Consider the following 22,886-nt stretch of genomic DNA (forward strand, 5'->3'; position numbering starts at 1 on the left):
TATTTTTTATATAGATTCAAACTTGTATAATAGAATCCTGTTATTACACAGTCCATCACTGCGTAGATAGAGGCACATTGCATTTCCTGTTGTATGCCATAAGGAAAACTTTCAGCACCCTCCATATCACATATCACCGTCGAGCCTGAGGGCGTCACCTGACTCACCAACCCGCTTGCACCAATATATTTTTTAAATACATGCCTTATATTTAGATTTTAACTTGATCAAGTCATCTTTTAATGTATATAATTTTCTTCTGAATGAGACTCTGTATTGATAATGGATACTTTGAAATGTAAATAGATAGTTTCACGATTGATTTGTTCTCTGGATTTACCTAAATAAATAGCCCCTTAAATGCCTTTTGGGTCTCTGGCTGGAAAGAAAACATTGTCTTTGGAAAGCTTTGCCAGGCTCTGTTAATGAAAAGCAACCCATTTGTTTTCTTTGCTGCAGGGTGTATTCTGAGTGTGTTGATAATTGTGCCATCACAGCTGTATTTCCTGACTGTTAGTTTTATGCTTGATGAAGGATGATAATTAATGTGTTAAACACTTGGTGCATCCTGTTTGGAGGGAAGAGTCCTTTGCTTCAGAATTGCAGGGCTATAACTCATGCCCCAGAAGCTCAAGTGTAATTTCTAATGAGTCTTTCTCTAGAAAATATGTATAGTTCTTTTTCAAAATAATTTTGTTATACGAGTGAATTGAAGAATATCCAAGTCACTGTTTTGACATTTTGTAAATATTTTGTGGTAGTGTTTTTGTGTGTGTGACAACAGCTTTTACTTAGGCCTGATGGGAACCTATTGACTCTACTGTTAGTGACACAGTCTTTCTCTTTTAATTTATGATAGATTTTTGTTGAATTTTAACTTTATAGAAAATTTAGCATTACAAAATTTTCTTATCTAATAATTTTAACAGCTCAAATTTAAAGCAGAGAGACTATTTTGAAGTGGTTTCCAATAAAACAAGCAGTGCCATAATCTCGTATTTTCAAACAATAAATATCTGTTGATTCATTAAAATGCTAGTAAGCATATGCATTTTGCCTGAGTTATCATTAATGTGTTAATTTGGTACTGATTCTAAATCCTCGGGATGTCTTTCACATGGTAGAAATGATCAAGTCATGGGACAGGGGTAGAATGTGACTGCCTAGCTCGAAAACACGGTCACTTTTTTAGAGGAAGTAATTTAGATTTAGCGTTTAAAGCATTATTTTAAAAAAATAACGAAGTGAAATGCTGTCTGTGGGCAAGCGGTACTGCCTTAAATCACCAGCCCTCAGGTGTGGTCACACTTGTTCACCCTTCCAGGATGGTTTACTTACACATGCCCCTGGATCCGGAACGGGCATGGGGGTGGGGGAGATCAGGAGTCAGGTGGGTTTTCTCTGGAAAATCTCAAATTCCGGTTGTATCAGTGGCCTTTGCGTCCTTGTCTGCCACGCTGGCACGTGGCTTGAGTTAGAGGTCTGCATAGAGAAGTATCGTGGGGCCTTTGAAAAAGAGGACACACTCTTTCAGAGCCTGTGGAAGGGAAGGTGTGTCCCTCTGTATTTTGTATTTTTAAAGAGGCCAGAGTGGCCGTAGTTAATGAAAATGCCTGGTAGCAAAGTGTCTTCCTGTGATGCACTCGTTCCAATGTTTTAAGAGGAAAGCCTGGTTTTTGACTCTGGATACAGAATAAAGCTTGGGAGCCAGCAGGCCTGGCTTTCAATCCAGTTCTTTCACTTTCCAGTTGAGTGGTGGTGGTGGTGGCCGTAATGGTGGCAGCTGTGGTGGTGGCACCAGTTGCCCTGGGTGGGGGTAATAGGGATGCACTAACCAGGAATCTCGTAGTGGCCTTGGACAGCCATTGCAGTATCGATACAGAAGTGTTTGTTGAGGTTGCCAGGTTCCTTAGCTCAGCTTAAGTTTCTTTCTTGCTCACCATTTTCACCCTGGATGGTTGGTGCAGCAGTGAGCTTCACAAGCGAGGTTGTGGATGGCAGTGGATAGCAGGTGTCTCAGACCTCGCCCAGGTACCCAGCCCTCTCCCTCCCCGACTCCCAAAGATGCTCCGGCAGCTCCTTCCCAACCCTTTCCATCAGCCCTGCAGGCCGATCCGAGCTCATCTGATGCAAGCTAGCAAGGAAGGAGAACCTCCCACCCCTGCAACAGTGCTCATTCTGAAAATGTAGTTTGGCTTTGCAGCTGGCTCTTAGTCTGTGCCAGATTCCGAACGAAGGAAACCTGCATTGGAAAACCTAACTCTGAGCATGTCCAAAAGGAACCATTGAAACAGATGTGCGCCACTGTTTCCTCCTGTCTCCTGGGGTCCCAGGCTTAGCACTGTGATGTGAGCATCCTTCTGGAGACCAGGATGCCTTTAGCTTTCACAACCCAGAAGAAAAAACCCATCTTTTCTTAAATTTTATTTTTCTCAGGCTCATGTGCCTAACAGCCTTCTTCCACCCACCTCCACATTTCTCAGTTAATCACTCGAGCATTTACCGACAAGCCACATGGCTCTGTAGTTACTTGCTTTGAAAATAAAGCCATAATAGTTTTTATGAAAATTGGGTAAATATCTCTGCAATGCTATTTTCGTTGCCAGTCCCCACATGGCAATTACTCATGGCGAGCATCCAGAATATCCTCTTAGACTTGCAAGTTTTCGCTCAGTGTCATTACTCTACACAGCATTTAGCAGAGAGATGTCTTGTTTCTTACCCAGGCTGCCCCCAGCCAGATCACTGCAAACAGCAAATCGGGACGCAGCCAGGTCACTGGGAGAGAAGTGGTCAGAGGGGTTGACCACGGCCACCACTGAAATCTGAGGTGGGCAAGCCAGAGTGTGGCCGGGTGTTCGTTCATCCGTCTCTCACGATGACTGATGTCTGTTCTGGGCAACTGGTCGCTCAGGCCCTCCTCACAGCACTGAGTTCTTCCCCTACCCCCACCTCTTCTCATTCCCTCACTCTTCATCGAGGGGAAGGGAAAATGGATCATTGCGTGGGTGGTTACTTGATGCCAAGCACTCGGCTGAGGGCGAGGTGTAGTCATGTCTAGGAGAGTTGTCATGCTGCGTGTGACTCTGACGTACCAAGGTTGGGTATTTTAATTAAGAATACTGTTAGGTTGGCATATAGAAAATGAAATGCATACATTATAGTTAACCTTCGGAATAACCTCGGGAAGATGGGCGTGCTTGTTCTGGTCTCCGCGTGTCCGGGAGGAAACTGGAGCTCAGAAAGGCCTAGTAAGTTGCCCAAGGCCGCACACCCGGCGTGGTTGGGTGGGTCTGGGCACAGCATGCTCACGCTCTCCCTCTGCCAGGGGGCATTTCTTCCAGGTGGCACTTCTGGCCATGAGGCAAGAGTGGGAGACAGCAGAAGTGCCACCTCTGAAAGGTACAGCCAGCCCTGGCCGGTTTGGCGCAGCAGTCAGAGCGTCCGCCTGCGGACGGAAGGGGCGCGGTTCGATTCCCGGTCAAGGGCATGTACCTGGGTTGCAGGTTTGATCCGCGGCCCTGGTGGGGGTCATGCAGGGGCCCACCAATCAATGTGTCTCTCTCACATCGATGTTTCTCTCCCCTCCCCCACTCTGTCTAAGAAGCAATGGAAAAAGATCCTTGGGTGAGGATTAAAAAAATAGACAAATAAATAAAAGGTACAGCTGTAAAGCCTTGGCCGAGTAGCTCAGTGGTTGAAATATAAGCCTGAAACAACAAGGTTGCGGGTGCGCACATAAAGAAGCAGCCAATGAATGTAGAAATAAGTGGGACAACCAATCAGTGTTTCTCTCGCTCTCTCTTCCGGCCTCTCTCTAAAGTCAATCAAAAAAAATTTTAAAGGTTAAAAGTAAAAGTCAAGGTGTTTGCTTGTGGGCAAAAGCATTTTACATGTGAGCCCCTCAGATACCTGGGGGCCCATGAGCTTTCCTTGGGAATTGGGAATGAAGTCCTCTCGATTTCCTTGGCACTTGTTCTTGGCTTTGCTATTTGATACTGCTTTCTTCTTCTTCTTCTTCTTTTTTTTTTAATAATTGTTTTTAAATCCTTACGGGAGGATATTTTTTATTTATCTTCAGATAGACTGGGAGGTGGAGAGAGAGAGAAACATGGATGTGAGAGAAACACATTTACTGGCTGCCTCCCACATGACCCAACCAGTGCTGGGAACCAGTCTGTAACCGAGGTATGTGCCCTTGACCGGAATTGAACCCAAGACTCTCTGGGCCGCAGGCCGACGCTCTAACCACTGAGCCAAACTGACCAGGGCTATTACTGTTTCTTAACCAGTCATAGAATTGTAAGGACCTGGGTTCAAATATTGCTTCTACCTGTTAGTTGTTGAATGGCCTTAAGCAAGTTGCTTCACCTCTCTGAGTCTTTCTTTTCATGTCAGGAAATCAGGACTACACTCTTTCCCTGGGTTTTGTGAGAGGTGTCAAACATGCAGAACAGTACCTAACACAGGATGAACCCTTACGACATCTGATTCCTTCTAGGTTTTTAAGAGTCGTTGATAAGAAAGCACATTTTGAGCGCTTACCATGAGCTTGGTACTGTGCAGAAGCATTATCTCAGTTAATCCTCACCATGTCCCGGAAAAGGTAGACTTGATATTAGTCCCATTGTTCTGATGGGTAAACAGAGGCCCCAACCGGGGAGGAGGGGGAGACCATTTTTTATGTCACAGCACTCCATATACTATTTCCAAATTCCATCTCTTTCCAGGACACTATTATACCTTCGCAGTATCATTTTTCTTCTTATTTTAAAGGATAATGTTATATAATTTACGATTGTGTTTATTTTTCTCTAACTTTACCCTCTAACATTTTGTTCTATAGTACCACTCAAGGGTACCTTCTGGTCCTAGATTAATAGTGTTCCTTACATAGTGTCTTCATAAATGTATAACTTTATAACTGCATGGGTGGGGAGGGCACATGCTTTGTGTCCATGAATTGCGTGGCTTGTACACAGTTCTCTGCTTTTTATTCCTCATGTGCTACCAATTATATAAACACAAACATACACACCCAACCGAGCCCAGCATCTTTTGACCATGCCTCACTATTTTAAGCACTTTTCTTTCCTTTTATGGACAGTACTTGGCACCTTCTTATGCATACCAGTGTAACTAATGGGAGGCAGCGTAAGAAAATTAAGTGCCGTGATTAAAGATTAGAGAAAATGTTATCCAATTGTCAAAGTCAGACATTAAATTTAGGTCAGATATCGGGGCTGGCTGCTGGCCTTTTGTCTGTGAAATTTGTTTGCTGAGTAGTTTTGCTTTCATTCAGATGACTGTTGCTCTGGCTTTTTATTTTCCTAATATAGGAAGTAGTAACTCCCATTATTATATTAGGCTGTTTCCTTTCTAAGACACTTTTGCAAGCTCGGTCTGTGCGTTTCCTCTGTCACGCTGATCTTATATATCGCGTGTGTGCTTCCTGAAACCGTTTAAGCATTGATGGAAACTATTAGCGTGTCAGTGGAGCCTAAACAGAGAAAGGTTCCTTCATCCAAAAACATTCTTTCCTCTGCAGAGAACTTTGCAGTTTCGTCTGATGCTGTGTGGCTGCTGATAGTGGTGATTTTCACGAGCAATTTTAATGGAGGACCTAGCGGGTGTGGGGGTTAGAAACAGAATGCTTTGACATTTCGTTTCTGGACATGGATTTGAATGTGGCTTCCATCAGCCCGTGATACAAAATAGTTCCATCTGATGGCTGCCTCCTCTGCAGTCAGTCGAGCCTCTTAGATTCATTATGCCTGAGCAGGTGTGCATGTCACAAAGAAAGTGCTATCACCTCTGACTTGCATGGATGCTACAGGGTTAAGTGTTTTCAGCTGAGTTGTGGACTTTAAAGAATTCGCCTCCACCCCAGCCCCCAGTTAGGCATTTTAATGAAACCTTGGGGAGAGTCCTCCGTGTAGCATATCCTGTATCTGACAGTCACATCCAGGGGCTAATTTTGAGAGAGGAAAGGGGACATGATTTGTCCTCTGTGATGTTTCAGAGTTCCTCTAAGCCTCTCATCTCTTCAATGTATACCATCTTTGTAAGAAACGAGTTCCATATGCGTTGTTGTGGGGGGTTTTTCCCCTCTGCTATATAGAAAAGTGTTTAGCTTGGTTGATCTAAAACTCTTACTTTAAGAGATGCCCCTTGCACATGCTCTGAAATTGATTGTGGTGACAGTTGCTTAACTCTGCGACTAGACTAAAAATCACTGCATTGTCTAGTGTAAACGGGCGAGTTCTGTGGAACGATATCTTAGGAACGCCGCTCTGTGTGTGCACACGCAATTCCCCTTGGTTCAGAATTCTAATATTTAGTAAACAATCCCATGAGCTGGGTATTATTTTTTGCTTGTGGTTTTATAAACCTTTTTACATTACTCTCCTGAGCCTTTGAATTTCCTAGTTAAAGAGCTCTCATTTTTGCAGTGTAACCTTATGTACATTAGTTTATCAATCAACAAGTACATACTTAGCATCTCTTTAAAGTGGCAACAGCCAGATTATTGAAGGGACAATGGTAATAGCAGGACGACAGGAGCATTTGTCACAGGAATTATTAATAATAAATTAAAGTGGTGATTGGAATGGCAGCCATTCTGCTGGTGAAGCACAATAGTTATTTAACTGTGATTGTGGTGACAGGAGCCGACAATTGAGTCCCTGCTAATGGCCAAACAGGGGAAGGGTTGAAAAGAAGGAAGGAGTGGTTTACATTACAAAGGGATTGTCTGAGAGCTGTTCAAGTGTGGTTGTGAGGGGGTCAGGCTGCAGACAGGGGGGATGATAACCGTGGAGCTGTCAAGGGCATCTCAGGGGCTTAGGCGAGCGCCCTGGCAGCTGGACACAGCCCGGCCGGGAGCTGCTGTGTCCTGGCCCGGCCTCGTTCTGCGGGATGAAAAGGAAATGCAGCGAAAAGATAATCGAGCAAAGCAGGAGGCCGGGGCCAGTGTCACAGAATCAAAAAGTGAGTCTTGGAGCCATTGGAACCTTGGCTGGAAAAACTCCCGTCTTTTCTTTGACCAGGGTTGGACCACTCTTTGGGAAGCGAAACCGCACCAAGGGTGTGTGTGTGTGTGTGTGTGAATATAAAATGCTGTGATTGGCAGATCTGTTGAAAAGAGTAAGTCTTGACATCTGTTGAACTCCGCCTTAAGGTTGTACGTTTCCAAACTACACACACACACACACATGCACACACACACGTACCCCACTTTTACCAGATGCTTTGGGCTACATAGTCTAAAAAACCAAACACCTAGACGACAGTCCGAATTCCGATTCCACGTTTGTTCAGCACTGGTCCGTGCAGCATTTCCCACTCCGGCCGGGAGCGCGGTGGATTCCATTTCGCCCGCATGCATTAGAGAGAAAGAGGACAAGAATATGGTGAAACTAATGAGGCAAAATGTTAAATATTGATGAATGTGGGTAAAGGAATGTTCTCCCTGGGTGACCCCTGCTGACCTCTTTATCCCGGTCTCATAAGTCTTGTCCTCTTGCGTGCTGTCCTGCAGGCCCAGCGGCGTGCTTTTTGTTCCTCAGACAAGCCCAGCTCTTCCCACCTTCAGGCCTCTGCACTCGGGGCCCCTCTTCTGCCGGAGCTGCACTTGGCTGGCTTCCACGTGTCACTTAGCTCTCAGTTGAAATGTCACTTCCCAGAGAACATTCCTGCTAACTGAAGTAGTGATCCAATCACTTTCTGTCTCTCTGTTTTAATCCTCTGCCTAGGTCCATCACTAGCGGATGGTTTTGTCTATCTTGGGGTTTACTCGTATATTCCTAGCATACAAAACAGCACCTAGGTGCTCAAAAACTATTTGTTGACTGAGTGTACTAACCTAACTGCCCAGAAAGAGGGAGTCATTAAAAATGATGGCAATACCTTATCGATGTGGTTTATGCAAGAAAAATGCTTCAGATATTTAATCCGGGACGTATATTCAATGAGAAAACCTTGGTTCTACATTAGAATAATGATGATTAAATGTACATTTATATACTTTAATTCAATATTAAATGTGTAAGATAGATAAAACCATTTTTATATTCTTCACTATAATAGTGTTTCTTTTCTTTCTTTGCCTTGGCCGGTGTGGCTCAGCAGTTAGAGCATCGACCCACACACCGAAGAGTCACGGGCTTAATTCCCAGTTAAGGGCACGTACCGGGGTTGCCAGTTTGATTTCGTGGCTCCAGTCAGGGCACTTGCGGGAAGCAACCATTCGATGTGTCTCTCTTACATCAATGTTTCTCTCTTTCTCTCTTTCTCCCTCTCTCTCTCCCTCTCCCCAACCCCTCCCTCCCTCCCTTCCACTCTCTGAAAATCAATAGAAAAATATCCTCAGGTGAGGATTAATACCAACAAGAACAAAAAGGTGTTTTTGGTTATGAAATGATGACACAAATTATATTGGTTAAAGGAATATACTGTCTATAAAATACACCCCCCCCCACACACACACACACACAGATCCCAACTATAGAATTAGTATAAGTATGAACAAAAGAAAGGAAATACATGAAAATAATTACTCATTATTTGGGGGAAGTGAAATTATGAGTAATTTTTCTTTTTTAAATTGTACTAGCATTCTACATATGGTTCTATTGTTTTTCTAATTTAAAAAATATTTTAAGGGCCAAAACAATACAGAATAGCCCTGGCCAGTTTGGCTCAGCTGTCAGAGCGTTGGCCTGCAGACCAAAGAATTGCGGGTTTGATTCCGGTCAAGGGCACGTACCTTGGTTGCGGTTCTGGTCAGGATCGTGCAGGAGGCAACTAATCGATGTGCCTCTCTCACATGGATCTCTCTCTCTCCCTCCCTCCCTCCCACTCTGTCTGAAGATAAATTGAAAAGTGTCCTTGGGTGAGGATTAAAAAAAAAAACCAGAATAAACATAGTCTCATGTTAATAAAACTGTAAATGCGCTTTGGCGACAGAAGGACTTGCTTGCATTTCGCGTGCTTGTCACACGAAGCGTTCTGGAAACAGTGGTAACTCCTCTGGGCTTCGCGCAGACTGACATGCGGCTGAGGGTGGACAGATACGTAGAGCACTCTTTGGTCAGAAGCAGGACGAACAGAGAGAGGAAGACACCGAGTGGTACATCGGAGACAGGCCTAACTGAGCGGGAAGCTCACCTTTGGGGGCTCGTGGGAAGTCACTTGGGATAGTAAGACAGGGTCACATTGTAGAAGAGCTTTAAAATGAGGCAGAGAGGTTTAGATCAGAAGTGGAAAGAAATAAGGCCCTACCTGGTAGGTTCTTGAGAAACAGGGTAACATGAGGGCCTGTGCAGGGAGTGAGCCAGAGTGGGCAGTCGGGAGGGGTGACACCAGTGTGCATCTGGTGTTCACGGCCGACACCAGAGTCAGTCACGGCTCTGCCATGCCGAGCCCCGGCCTGCGGACTGTGTCCATCCCGCCCTCGGTCCAGCACCGCTGGCCGGTCAGAGCTGGCGTGTGAAATGTCGCCTTCCTGCGTGAGAGTTGTCCCACTGGAGGAGTGGAGGCTGGGCAGGTGGGAGGCGGGAGAAGCGACGTGATGGACGGTCGTAGTTCTAAAAATGTAAGCAGGATGAGTATCCTGAGACGTCTCTCGTGAGTTTCTAGGTTTATATTTTACTTAGGGCCAGAAATAGAGATCTTTTTGTGTAGCTCATTATTCAGCTGGGAGAGAAATGTTCTGCTTTTTCAGGCTTTGTCTCTGATGTACAGTTTTTAGGCAGTTGCTTTTTTAAAAAAAAAAAAATCTTTCCTTAAATATTTAATAAACCTTGAGGACGGTCACTCCAAGGAATCATGCGTCATCAAAAGTCTCTTACCCGTTTTTAATCTACAGAGATTTAGATGCACCTGTCTGCCCCCTCATGGGATTTAAAGTGTCAGAATATGTTCAGCCACGATTTCTATTTTTTTTTTTAATGGTTTTGTTTTCTCTTGTTTTTTAAAAGCTGTTTTTAGATTGCAAAATAGCAAACAAAATTAAAAGTAAAACACAGTCGTCTCATCTTTGGGGGTGGAAAAGCTTCTTTGCCGTCGGCGTGGGGGCTGCAAGCTGGACAGAATGTTTATCTTTGCCGCATGTTAAAGATGGAAAATAAAGTTAGCAATAGCCAAAAGGCCTTCTTGTAAATAACTTATTACAAAAAAAGGAAAACATAAATCTGGTGGCAAAACATCTTTCCTTTCTAGGCTAGTAGTATTTCTTGGATGGGCCTGAGAACATATACAATTTCAGTTCTATGCATTGACTGATTCAAGGTAACCCTCCCAACCCCCCCAAATCTCTAAGTCAAGGTTTGCTTTGACCCATAGCAGCTGAATTTGTTATGGATGATCTTTCTTTGTCTTTCATTTTGTTGTTGTTGTTTTTTTTCTTATTTATTACCTATTTCTCGTGATCAAGAGTTTACAAGACCCTGTGAAAAAACTGGCAGAGAAGGAAGGAAGGAAGAAGACGGCCCAGCGGGAGCGCCCCGAGGCCACAGCGGAGGAGCCCAGTCAGTAAGTCCTGGGCCACGTGTCTTGACAAACCTCTGTTCCACAGGCGAGGGCAGTGCAGTCTGGCCGACCAGGTCTGTTGGGGCCTCGGACCCAGGGCGCTTGCTTCACTCCCTCACTTCTCAGAGTAGAGGTGTTAAAATGGAGACCAACCCCCCAGCATCTGTGTCTCCTAGACCGGGACTCACCCCAGTAAGAGACCCATTTCTGGAGTCCTTGGAAGGGACACACCGTGAGGAGTTTAGTGGGGCAGGAAAGGGTAGTGTCCTCTCTGCTGCCTGTCTGGTGGCCTCAGCCCCGCTTTCTGCTGGCTTTCTGGACCCGAGCTGGTCCTCTTGTCACCATCGCTCACAAGGTCCTGTCCTCGATGGGAAACCCCCTGGCTTTGGTCTCAGAGGAGGACATAGCCTATGAAACGTCCCGGAACTCATCTCCTGCTTAGGTGTCATCATCTGAAAGTGTTGGGTTTGACATGTTCTCTCCCCTTCAGACCTGCTGTTTCCTTCCAGGCAGCTGTGACTGCAGGAGTGACGCTGTCAGGCGCCTCCGGGCATCCTCAGTGCGGAGCCGGGCCGCGTCTGTGGTGCAAACCTCCCCGGCGCTCTGAAGCCGGAGTGCGAATCTGCCTCCTCCTCTGTTGACGTGTCAGGGCTGCAGACGCGGCGTTAACCTTGAATGGGGCTGACCCCGGAAACCAAAACAGATTACCCTCCCATTTGCTCTTCCTTTTCCACACAAAAATGTAGGGGACAGTCTTATGGCAGAGCAGCCTTATATTTTTACTGTGTTTCTAAATAAGTTTCAAATATATATATATTTGTCCTACTCCAATATTTGCTGCCAATTTTAGATACACACACGTACACCCTTTTTTCTTAAAACAAATGCTAGAAAATGTCTGGAGTGCAGAACGAAAGCTGAGGTTCACTGTAGGCAGGCTGAGAAATGTGACCGCAGGGGTCTGTATGGGGGAAGCAATTTAACCTATTCTTGGTAATAGAAATAATGCTAGCTACCAGTTAGGGAGCACCTACTATGTACTAAGCACAATGCCAGGTGCTTTATTTACGTGACCTCCACTCATTCTCTTGGTAACCTTCCATGTAATGAGTGCAGGCATCCTCCCCAGCGTGTGGGTGGTGGAAGTGAGGCACAGAGGGGTTAAGGGACGCCCACCGCGCCGGGTGCAGTAAGAGGCAGAGCCTGGAGTGAGGCCTGGCACCTTCTTTTCACCAGATATGTTACTACAGTCAAAGCCCGAGCCTTGACTCAGAAGGGAACGACCCAACATCATCTCGATTAGTTTTAATTAACTTCAGACTTCTACTTTATTTTGGTACTTCCTTTTTAAAAGCTCGAAAGGATAACCCAGAAACTAGTTAAAATGACAATGAAATTTTAACAGGAATTTTTTTCAGAGCGAGCAGGTAATCATGAACCACTATAGGAGGAGGGCGGTTCCAAGGCACCCCCTGGGTCTCAGGGGGTGGTGTGTCGCTACCGTGATCTTACCTGTGTCTGGTAAGAGCTGAGTCAGTCGACAGTCATCTGCATTGGAGTGTGATCCTGCTCCCAGCCTCACATGATTGAACTAACCTGCGGAGGTGTCCTGTCCTGTGACACCAGGAAGCAGAGCAAACACCTGCTTGCCCATTGCTTTTAGCTGTGTTTTTTAAAAGAGACAACTTAAGTATCTATCTTAGTTATACTTAACCAACCACCTAGATATTTACAAAATGGGTACCTTACGGTGAAACCAGATTCAGATGTTAATATGTTACTGCTCACCAGCCTTGGGATAGGAGAAAGCCAGCACATGTATTCCTTCTTCAAAAAACGTACAGCGTGTAAATGACTATACATTCGCTGTGTGTGTGTGTGTGTGTGCGCGCGCGCAGTAATAAATATTATGCAGAAAATCGGGCTGTATCATAAATATATTTTCAGAACTAGACTACTAAACTGCTTTTTATTTCTTTTAAGGTTAATTTCATTAGAGGAAGAAAACCAGCACAAGGAATCCTCCAGTTTTAAGAGTAAGTTTTGATTGTTATTTAGAATCGATTCTAACTACTGCTGAACAACAGCCAACTCGTTATGTTTTTCGGCACACTCCTCCTTGGCTTTTCTTCTTTTCCAACCGAGAAAATGGTATGAACGTGCTTTCAGTTTTAAGTGTTCCTAGCTCAGTGATATGGACCCTGGAGTGTTCCTGAGAGAGGCTGTTTATTTTGAACGGGAAAATAGCACCGCCGGTCACTTCCGCAGCAGGCCATCGCGGAGCGTGCACATTCGAGACTGGTGGAGGGCTGTTTTTCTTACAACCAATGCAGTCATTTCTGCTGTTACCCCTCCTAGTTCTGACTGCCTTTGGGGCTGTAGAGATAGTTTCACTAAGATCATGTGATCCCGTCGGGTGAGTATGGTTTTCATTGTGGTGTGGGGTCCTTGTTGGGAACAGGGAGCTCGCCACTGCCTTCCCTGGGAGGGGGCCGGTTCTGCAGTGAGTGACACCAGACCCCTAGGGCGCCGACCCTCCTGTGGCCAGGAAAGGGGTCAGGGCATTGGTGGGTGACACCGTGCGCTGGGAGTGGCTTGTCAGCTCTCCCCGTCTCCTGCCATTATTACCAGTTCTTTCATGGCTTCATCTTTTTTTCAATCCTCACCTGAGGATATGTTCTTATTGATTTTTAGAGAGAGAGGGAGTGAGGGAGAGAGAGAGACATTGATGTGAGATAGAAACATTGATCAGTTGCCTCCAACTGGGGACCGAATCCACAATCCAGGTATGTGACACGACTGGGAATTGAACCCGCAAGCTTTTAGTGTTTGGGATGACACTCTGACTAACTGAGCCACCTGGCCAGGGCCATTGGTTCATCTTCTCATTAAAGAGTCTGAGGATGGTACATTGGGGCAGGACTCAGGTGGTATAGTGCTGAGCCTTTTGCTGGGACTCAAAATCCTCAGAGACGCAGGGGACGGTTTGACAGGGGATAGGAAGAGAACTCCGATTGCCCCAGCCTCCTGGTCAGCCGGGCCCTCCCAGTGACGGACCTGCACCTACCGGTCCGGCCCTTTGCGCAGCACGTGGGCGCTCCAGCAGACAGGAGAAGTCCGTCGACCCCGACAGTTCCCCTGTGCCATCCTTTCCTCCACCCTCTGTCGTCCTTCTGTCCTCCTTCCTGCTTTTCCAAACGCTTCACCTCCCTCCTCCTCCTCCTCCCTCTTCACTGCTTCATTTGCTTTTTCCTTGTGTGCCATTCAACAGAAAACAACTGCCCTCACTTTTTGCCTCTCTTCGTTGGTTTCCATCCTGCGTTCACGCATGGCCAGCTTCACTTGCTCACGTACTGGTTTATTTGTTCAACAGTAGTTTATTGGGTGTCGTCTGTATGATAGGCACCCCCTGGGCTCTGGGCATGCAGTGGTTCACCAGACATACGAGAGTGTCCTGGGCTGGGGCTCCCAGTCCAAGGGGAGGCAGGTGGTGATCTAACAGCGACACACGTAATTGGGCAACTCCACGGCAGTAAGAGCCACAAGGGCTGTGGGCATGCGTGATAGGGAGACATGTGCCACCTGTCCGAGGGATCAGGAATCTAGCTAAGTCAAGTGCTGCTGCAAGAGCCGTCGAAGCAAAACAAAGAGCCCGGGCCAAGATTATGCACATGGGAGTATGAGGCGAAAGAAGGTCAGAAGCACAGTGTCCCAGAGCTTGAGGGAGGGAGGAAGTGGCAGAAGAAGGCCAAAAGGCAGGCGGCCGGGTCTCGTTGGCCATGTAAGATTTCTCTATTGATCCACACCCTCCAGCCTCAGAGTCCTTTGGGTACCAACAGCATGAATCATGTTGAGGGAATCTAGGAAATCGAATCAAAAAATTTTAGTTCAGCCCTGGCCGGTTTGGCTCAGCGGTTAGAGCTTTGGCTCAAGGAGCAAAAGGGTCAGAGGTTCAATTCCCAGTCAAGGGCATGTACCTGGGTTCCAGGTTCGATCCCCGGCCCCGTGCGGGAGGCAACCAATCGATGCGTCTCTCTCACATCGATGTTTCTCTCCCTCTCTCTCGCTTCCTCCCTTCCACTCTATCTAAAGATCAATGTAAAAATATCCTCGAGTGAGGATTAACAAACAAACAAAATTTTAGTTCTGTGGGAAAATGTAAACTCCGGTTTATTCTATTTATATTTAAGTTGCCTACCTGTAGAAATCATATGTTCATATAATTTGTGACAATACAGAGTATCAAATTTCCTTTTTCTTTGTGAAGTATATTTACTTGCTTATAGCATTTGCATAATATTTTGAGACTATAAACGTTGATCACCATGTTTTGTATATACACAGAATGGAATCCATTAAAACCAAGTGCCATTCTTATTCTGTGACCTGCAGAAAGTCTAATGTTCATATGAGCAAACCAAGTTTTAAGACTGTTCTATTGTGTGTGCATATATGTATACACACCCGCATGTGCGCACGCACACACGCACACACACCATTATTTAGAGCAGTTTTTGGTTCCCAGCAAAATTGGGCAGAAGGTACAAATGTTTCCCATATAACCCTGTGTCCACATGTACATAGCCTCCCCCAGTATCAACATCCCCGACCAGAGTGATACATTTGTTATAATTAATGAACCAATGTTAACACATCTTATCACCCAAATTCCATAGTTTACATTAGGGTTCATTCTTAGTGTTATATGTTCTATGGGTTTTGACAAATGCATAATGACATGTATCCACCATCACAGTGACATACAGAATAGTTTTGCTGCCCTATAAATCCCTCGTGACTTCCCCTATTCATCTCTCCCTCCCCTCAAACTCCTGGCAACCACTGACCATTTTACTGTGTTCGTAGTTTTGCCTTTTCCAGAACATTGTATAGTTGGAATCGTGCAATATGTAGCCTTTACAGATTGGCTTCTTTCGCTCAGCAATCTGCCCTTTTATTTTAGCCAGGCCCGTATGGCTGAAGTTCATTAGCACCATCAAGTAATAGTCACTTAAGTTGCACATTTGTCCATGGAAGGAGCATCGTTAGATCAGTGTTTTACTAAACAAAGCAAAGATGCAGGGCTGGTAACTCGGCATTCATTGCGAGCCAGTAGCTCGAGTGAAAGGTACTCTGAGGATCCTCCTGCATGAGTGAGTGTGTGGGTGCCATCTCCTCTGAAGCCATGTGATTCCCTTGCACTGCGATCGCATGTGAACACGCACACCATTCTCAACTTGTGACAACCGGCTGCACATTGTATTTACAGCGGAAGAAGGAAAAGGTGTTTTCTCTGCCTTAGACAAAAGCTCGACACAGAATGCATGCTCAGGTAATCCAGATGAAAGACAATGACTCAATTTAATCATTTGCCTCAGACCCCTTACAAAGTAAATCTAACTCGTGATTTTGTTTTCTTTCCCCTTTTCTAATGGACTGATAGATGAACTGTTAAACATGAAACCCGAGGAAGGTGGTAAGATTTATGCATTTCTTGGGGGTCCTAATTGTTTGATTTTTTTTTTTTAATAGCGGTTCTACATGCAGGAAAATGGAATGTTTATCTTTTGCATAGGTGACTGTCATTTGTCTTTGAAAATGAATTTAAATATGCTCAAGTACATGTTAGTGTGTGTGGCTCTGTCATCCTTGGTATAATTAATGTCACGATGCCAGAGTACTAAAACTACAAGTTACGATGTCAAAGGTTGCCTTTGTAGTAAAGAAAGCATGGCTTTCAGATTCAGACAGGCCTGGGTTCGAATCCTGGTTCTACCATAAATGATCCGTATGACTGAAGTAATTTGCTTCGTACTTAAACTCTCTCAACCTCAGTTGTTCTCATTTGTGAAATGGAACCAATAGGAAGAGTCCTGCTGGGTTGTTGTCAGGACTAGAGATGTGTGTAAAGGGTGTGTCATGGGCTCAGTAAGCCGCCGAGATAGTAGGACTGGGCCTGTTGTTCTAATGGTGTGCAGGGTTGCATCACTGTTGAACCTTAGTTAAATGCGGAAAGTCTGCTGGTGAGGGCCCGAACGAAGGGTTATCAAGCCCCAAATCATGTACTGAATAACCATCCAAAAGAGAAGCCAGAACCATGGATTTGTGTGAGACATGCCCAGTCTCAAGTCATCGCAGGAAATCTAGTGCGTGCAACTTGGCCATAACATGTGCTCTCCGTCCTCCTCAGGGTTGATTTCTAATGACCTACCAGGAGTCCAAGATGCTCCTGGGAGTCTGAACCAGCCCTAGAGTAGCCGGTGTCTTCTGCCTCAGCCTTTCATTCTCTCCCAGGGCTAGAACTGAGCCAAGGTCATCCTACCGGACTCCGGTGAACTAGAGCCAGGGGCCTTCTTGACTCATTCCGAGCTTGACTTGGATTCCCTTCACAGGGTGTGAGAGGAAGGACTCTAGAAAGCAGAGTGCGTTGGTTCAGATTATTTTCAGAAATGAAAAGACAGCGGAACTCGAATATTATGTTTCTAGGGCTTAGGAATATGAACCCGAGGGCACAAACCTGCTTTCCTCCTTTTCCAGGCAACATACTGAGCAACATGCTACGACTGTCCATGAACATTTTATCGGAAGGGCTCCTTACTTATAAATATTGAAGTCATACCAGGTTAGGAGAGGAATAAGCAAGTAGTTAATGCAGGTGCAGGTGGCCTCCATTTCCATGGGAACTTTTCCTCCTTGGCTTAAGGGTAGACTCTTTTGATGGAATAACATTTCCTGTTTGTTTGTTTGTTTTTTTATAAATTATTTATTGGAGGGGGAAATATTTCAGACTTACAAAGGTAAGATACAGGCTAAAACAGGCCCTAGGTGCCCATCACCTAGTTTTAGCAAATCTTAACATTTAATAAAGGTATTTATAATCCTGCATATGCTTGAAGTTATTTTGCTAAGAAGGTTGTTATTTCTCCTGTTCACAACCTTTTGTGTATGTAATTTGATCTTGGATTTTATTACCTCCTATTTCATTTCATTATTTAAAAGAAAAACAATTTTTGAATAGGTGGAATATTCACATTGGTACAAAAAAAAACAAACAAAATGATAATAAAATGTATACAGTAAAAAAAAACAAAAAACAAAAAACCTTCACTCCCAGTCTTGCCCCACACTTTCCTCAATATTCCAATATTCGAACCCTGCCCCCCTCTCCCCCCATGTCTCTTTCCAGCATTGTTTTTACATAGACAGAGCAAGCATGAGTGCATAGGCTCAGATTTCTCTCTTCTTACAGAAGAAGGTTTTGGTTTTGGATTTGGACGTCTTTGACTTAGTAATGGTAGCGCACTAACCTAGTAACCACGCATTTCTTCACGGAATCAAATCAGAAATGCTGCTGCCTCAGACGCGTGCTGACTTCCGTAAGCGTCCTCCAAAGCGTGTGCCAAGATACACGATATCTTTCTTTTTAAAAACAACTTTGATCTCCGTGGTTTATAGTTACAATCTTCGTTTCACAGGATAGCAGCTCATATCTTTTTTTTTTTTTTTTTGGAGCACTCCGTTTAACTCTAAAGATAGAGCCACGACTGTGCCCTATCCCCCAAATGTGGATGTTTCTCTGAGGCAGAAAAATCAATTCACAAATTTTCTCGGTTAAATGCAATGTCACATCATTTCCCCTTTCCCTTTATCTCTGCCAACCCACAGAGCCCTTCTTCAGGCACAAGCCATGCTTTTCCCCTATCTACCTCCTCTGCGTTGGCAAACCCGAGGGTAGCGTCAGCTTAAAAATTAATGTGGCCATGAGTATAAAAATATTCTCTCAGCGCACGGAAAACCGGGATGACCGAAGGAAAGAACACTCCATTAATTACTCCTCTTAAAAATGTGCGCCCTTTGGAAAACGGCCAGAAGGCCCAGACCCTGCATTAAAACATGATTATAATATAATGCAGGACATTAAACAATCAGGAAATGAAAGGAGCTTAGTCCAGGGATGGCTGACTTTGCAGGACTTGGGCTGTGAAGTCTCGCACCCTGCGCCCCGGGGGCCGGCTCACCCCCAGTGGTGCCCAGTGGTGCCCAGTGGTGAAGCTGTGACCAGTCATGGCGACGCCGCGGAATAATGTCCTCAGAAAGCAGACTGCTTTTGACAACAGCAAGGGAGTGATTCTCCAGGAGCCGCTGGCCGGGAAATCACGCAGATTCGGTGTCAGTGAAATGGGTTTTCTTCCATCAAATAGATCATGTTATGGAAAACACATCTTTGGCCAGCTTAGAAAAGGGTTTGAAGTTGAACAAAAGAAACGGAGTGACATTTCAAGATACTTGAAAGTGGCTGGGCCGTCACCTTGGGACCCCATGTAACAGTCCTCACCTCCGTTCACAAGTTGAAACGGGTAGAAAAGTCTTTGTGTTCGAAGCTGGGCCAAGAAAAATAAGCATCGGATTCCTGAACAGAAAGTGGTGCTTTAAGCAAGAGAGAGTTAGTTGGATCCAGCGCACCTGAATCACACCACCTGGCCTCGCCCAAAACGTCCCGCTCTAGGACAGGGCTCCCTGAACCAGTTTTTTTTCATGTTAATTGTCCATGGTATACTTTAAATGTTTGTCTTCTGCAATTTCCTTGGTTACTGCTTCCAGACTTAACTGATTCTCACTTCTGGCCAAACATCAGAATGACTGAGAAGCTTGTCCAGTCGCTCCCATAGGTCTGGGTGAGACCCTTTCGTCCACAGCAGTAACGTGTTTGTGGCTCGGGGCCCAGTCCTCCTGAGTCGTTCAGAAGGTTCTCCTGCAGTTCTCCATCGACAGCTGACCAGGAGTCCGATTCCTTCCTCACACGCAGTGTGGCAACTGCTATGCTGTCTTTTCTCATAAATCCCTTCTCCCTGTCTCCCTCGGCGTCCTCAGATGAACTGTTATAAAATAATGGTGTATTTTTGAAACCAATGCTGTTCTTACTTGATCACCATATAGTCAGCAGTGATCTGTGGAGATTTACCCCCCCCCCCCCCCCGTGGTGTCCAGTTTTCCAGAAAGATCGCCTGCTTGCTAGATCTAATGCTAAGAGCCGGCTGGGATCATCCAAAAGTCTTTTCTGTGGGTCTGCTCAGGGTCTAGCCCTGTTGGGTTTTTTTTTGGGGGGGGGGGTGGTGAGAGGGATTGCTTTCTGCTTGCTTGCTTGCTTGTTTATCTGTGTTTCCAAGATAGTGAGTTCATCCCCAAATGTTCTTATTATCTGTGACTTTTTTTTTTTTTTTTTTTGCCAGAAGGGAGTTTTTAGAAGCAATATTCTTAAATTCCAAACAAGTACAATTTGTGACCAGAGCTGCTTATGATGAAGACTGTTTTTCTTGTAGACATGTTCGTGAGGTCATTTCCTCCCCTCTTGCCCGCTGTGCCCCCACCGGGCGGTGGGAGGCGAGGTGGGTGTCGGGGTTTTCGTGTGTGCTGCAGGCACGGCCTTGGCAGTTAGTCATAACGTCCAGAGTGGGGACCGGGGAGAAAACCAGAGCAACAGAGTCTTCCTGTTTCACACACAGATGAAGGTGGCTCGGGTGACATTTATCTGCTTTCCTGTGCTCTCGTTTTGGGTCTGTGTAGGTATGTTTCCGTCCTCTGCGTTCCTCATTTGTGCTGAGGTCATGAAACTCGGTATGATTTCAAAAATGTTTCCTGAGGGGGCAGCCGCCACTCCCCACACCCTTAGCTTTCTGTCTGAACTCGAGGGGGCTTCCTCTGTGTGCCAGTTTTCACACTTGGAAACTCCTTGGGGCAGAATCCGTCAGAACTCATTGGTTCAGGGTCAGTTTTCCGAAGGAGTGTTTGCCCAGGGGCAGCGGGGGGCAGACAGGCTGAGCCATCCTGCCAGCTCGGCCATTCTGCCGTGGCGCCTGCAGCCGAGAGCTTTCCGGGGCGGCCAGTGGAGTCATCGGACCTTAGAAACCCTTGAAACTACCAGAGCTCAAATGCCAGCTTAGGTACGAGGGTGTTCGCAGGCTCCGACGTGAAAGCAGTTTGGAGAAAACATCTTAACCTGGGAGCCAAGGGTCTCCAGCCAGAGAATCTGGAAATAGTCAATTACATGACCCTGGGCAAGTGTCTCTTTCCTCGTGTGTGAAATGACTTAGGGGAGACGGCCTCTGAGATCCCTCTGAGTGGGATTCTTCTCTTGGGCATCGTCTCATTGGGAGAAGCAGCAGGTTCCCGGACAGCAAGGCAGGAGGGATGCTTTCGAAATGGCAGGCAGAGAAGTTCTGCTAAATCGTAGGCTTCCCTGAAGGCGGTGTTGATGAAAGGGCTGCCTTAGCGCTTGACCAAGGGGCCCTGCTACCACTGTAAGGCGTGTTACTTTGCCCAGTAGTCAGAGGGAGCCATCGAAGGTTTGGAGGGAGGGAGTAAACATCTCACAGCTGAACCGAGCAAAGGTGTACAGCGGGAGGTGCCTTTATGGAGTGCCAGCTGGCTCACTGGTGGGCAAACCCCGAAGGGTTCCAGAGTTCCAAACAAACTTGGAATTACAGATGGACATTTAGGAATCTTCCCAGATGAGATTGGAACCATGATAATAAATGAGATCTTCTAAGGCAGTGGTTCTCAACCTTCCCAATGCCACAACCCTTTAATACAGTTCCTCATGTTGTGGTGACCCCCAACCATAAAATTATTTTTCTTGCTATTTCATAACTGTAATTTTGCTGCTGTTATGCCTTAGGCGACCCCTGTGAAAGGGTCGTTTGACCTCCAAAGGGGTCACGACCCACAGGTGGAGAACCGCTGCTCTGAGGAGAACTAGGGAAGAGAGACGCAGTAGCTCAGGAGGACAACTGAAGGAAGATGCCACAGGGAAAGGGCTGTCAAGAAGCTAGGAGGACATGGAAGGAGCCACTTCCCGAGGACTCCCGGGGCACGGCAGCATTTCCCAGAGGGCCGCAGGGCAAAGTGCTACAGAGGCAGGCCCGAGAAGAGCAGGTTGGACCTGGCCTCCAGGCTCTCGCCGGTCACCTTCAGCAGGTCACCTCCTCGGCTCCGGCAGTGTGTGGCGGGGATGGGAACTTGATTACAGGGAGCCAGAAAGAGAGTGATGCAGAGAGTGCATGGCTGTAGAGGGAAAACCTGAGCAGCAACGTGAAGGGGTGCAAGGCAGACGGCAGTATCAAGTGAAGATCGGCTGTTGTTGGGGTGCATGTGTCTTTTGGGGTCAGGGAGAAGAAGCCTTAGAGACTGCAAGGCCACAGGCACTGTAGCGGTGGGGGCAGAGCAGGAGAGGGGGCAGCATAGAGAGGGCTGACCTTGGAAAGGAAGGGGGAATGCATGAAGGGTCAGAGAATGGGAGGCCGAAAGGTGAGAATTTGAATACATCATCTGTCGGCCGTTACTTTCGTAGTCATGTCTGTGGTTGGGTTATTGATACAAAAGGCAACATGCAGACTTGAGAACATTCAAGAGCACAAGGGGGCTTGGAGTAGCATCTGTGGGTTTGACACCCCAGAGCTCGACAACCTTTGTACATCCTTGAAGGCGAGCAGGGCAGGATGCCCTACTCGGGAGCAGTGGTTTCTCGTCTACGCTGGGAGCAGCTGTGACTTCAGTGGCCCGCTCTCCCTGGGGCTTCTCAGAGAGCTTATCATAGCGCCGTGTGTGCCCCTGTTCTCACAGTTGCGTTGAATTCCTTCCCATGAAAAGGAGAGCATGATTCTTAAGAGCCAACTGACTAGTGTTATTTTTCAAGTCTCGACTTGTCTGGTGACAGCCCTAAACCTGTCCTTTTCGGCTTGTAATTACGTTTTTCTTACAAGTTATGCACAGTAATCTCAAGCATCTTAATTATCAGGGCAATAGTTGGGAGGTTTCCCTGTTTTCTGGTTCAAGTCAGTGCCAGTTTCATTGCTCTTAGCTAAGTAGTACGTTCTCTTAGAAGAGAAAATGTCCCCTGTGCAGTCTGCTTCAACTGTTAGAGCAACCAGGACACTGAGTAACAGTAATCCAGTGGTAGACCTCAGACTTGATTTTGAACTCGTCCTAGACAAGGTCATCCTCACCATGGCCCCTTTTCTCATTTCTGTCACTAAGTGCGACTTTGACAGGATACAATATGAGTCAGGAATCTTTTGGTTAGAAGCAATAGAAGCCTTCTCTAAATGGTTTAGCTTTGAAATGAAAAAGAAAAGAAAAATGTAGTGGGTATTAGTCCATGTAGCTGGAGACGCGCAGTGGTGGGTGGGCTTCAAGCCAGGCGGGATCCAGGGGCTCAGGCAGTGTCATCAGGATTCTCGCTCCAACCTTTGAGGCTATTTCTCTCTTCGCTCGGCTCCATCCTCACTGGGGGCCTCAAAACTACATCATTAGGACCCGGGAGCCCAAAGAAAGAGAAAACCTCTTCCCTCCAGCTTCCA

General features: G+C 46.1%; 1 protein-coding gene across 3 annotated transcripts in view; it reads left to right on the forward strand.

The window, feature by feature from the left end:
* The window catches only part of ICA1 (islet cell autoantigen 1), a 147,561-nt gene that overhangs the window by 103,880 nt on the left and 20,795 nt on the right, over positions 1-22,886 (forward strand). For all 3 annotated transcript variants that reach the window (XM_036246877.1, XM_036246878.1, XM_036246876.1), the window contains exons 9-12: positions 10,436-10,533; positions 12,514-12,566; positions 15,800-15,862; positions 15,974-16,006. In XM_036246877.1, the coding sequence (XP_036102770.1) occupies positions 10,436-10,533; positions 12,514-12,566; positions 15,800-15,862; positions 15,974-16,006 (247 nt within the window). The remainder of the gene's footprint in view (positions 1-10,435; positions 10,534-12,513; positions 12,567-15,799; positions 15,863-15,973; positions 16,007-22,886) is intronic.

This window comes from Molossus molossus, unplaced genomic scaffold (genome assembly GCF_014108415.1).
Source record: "Molossus molossus isolate mMolMol1 unplaced genomic scaffold, mMolMol1.p scaffold_m16_p_7, whole genome shotgun sequence".
In the NCBI taxonomy this organism is placed as follows: Eukaryota; Metazoa; Chordata; class Mammalia; order Chiroptera; family Molossidae; genus Molossus; species Molossus molossus.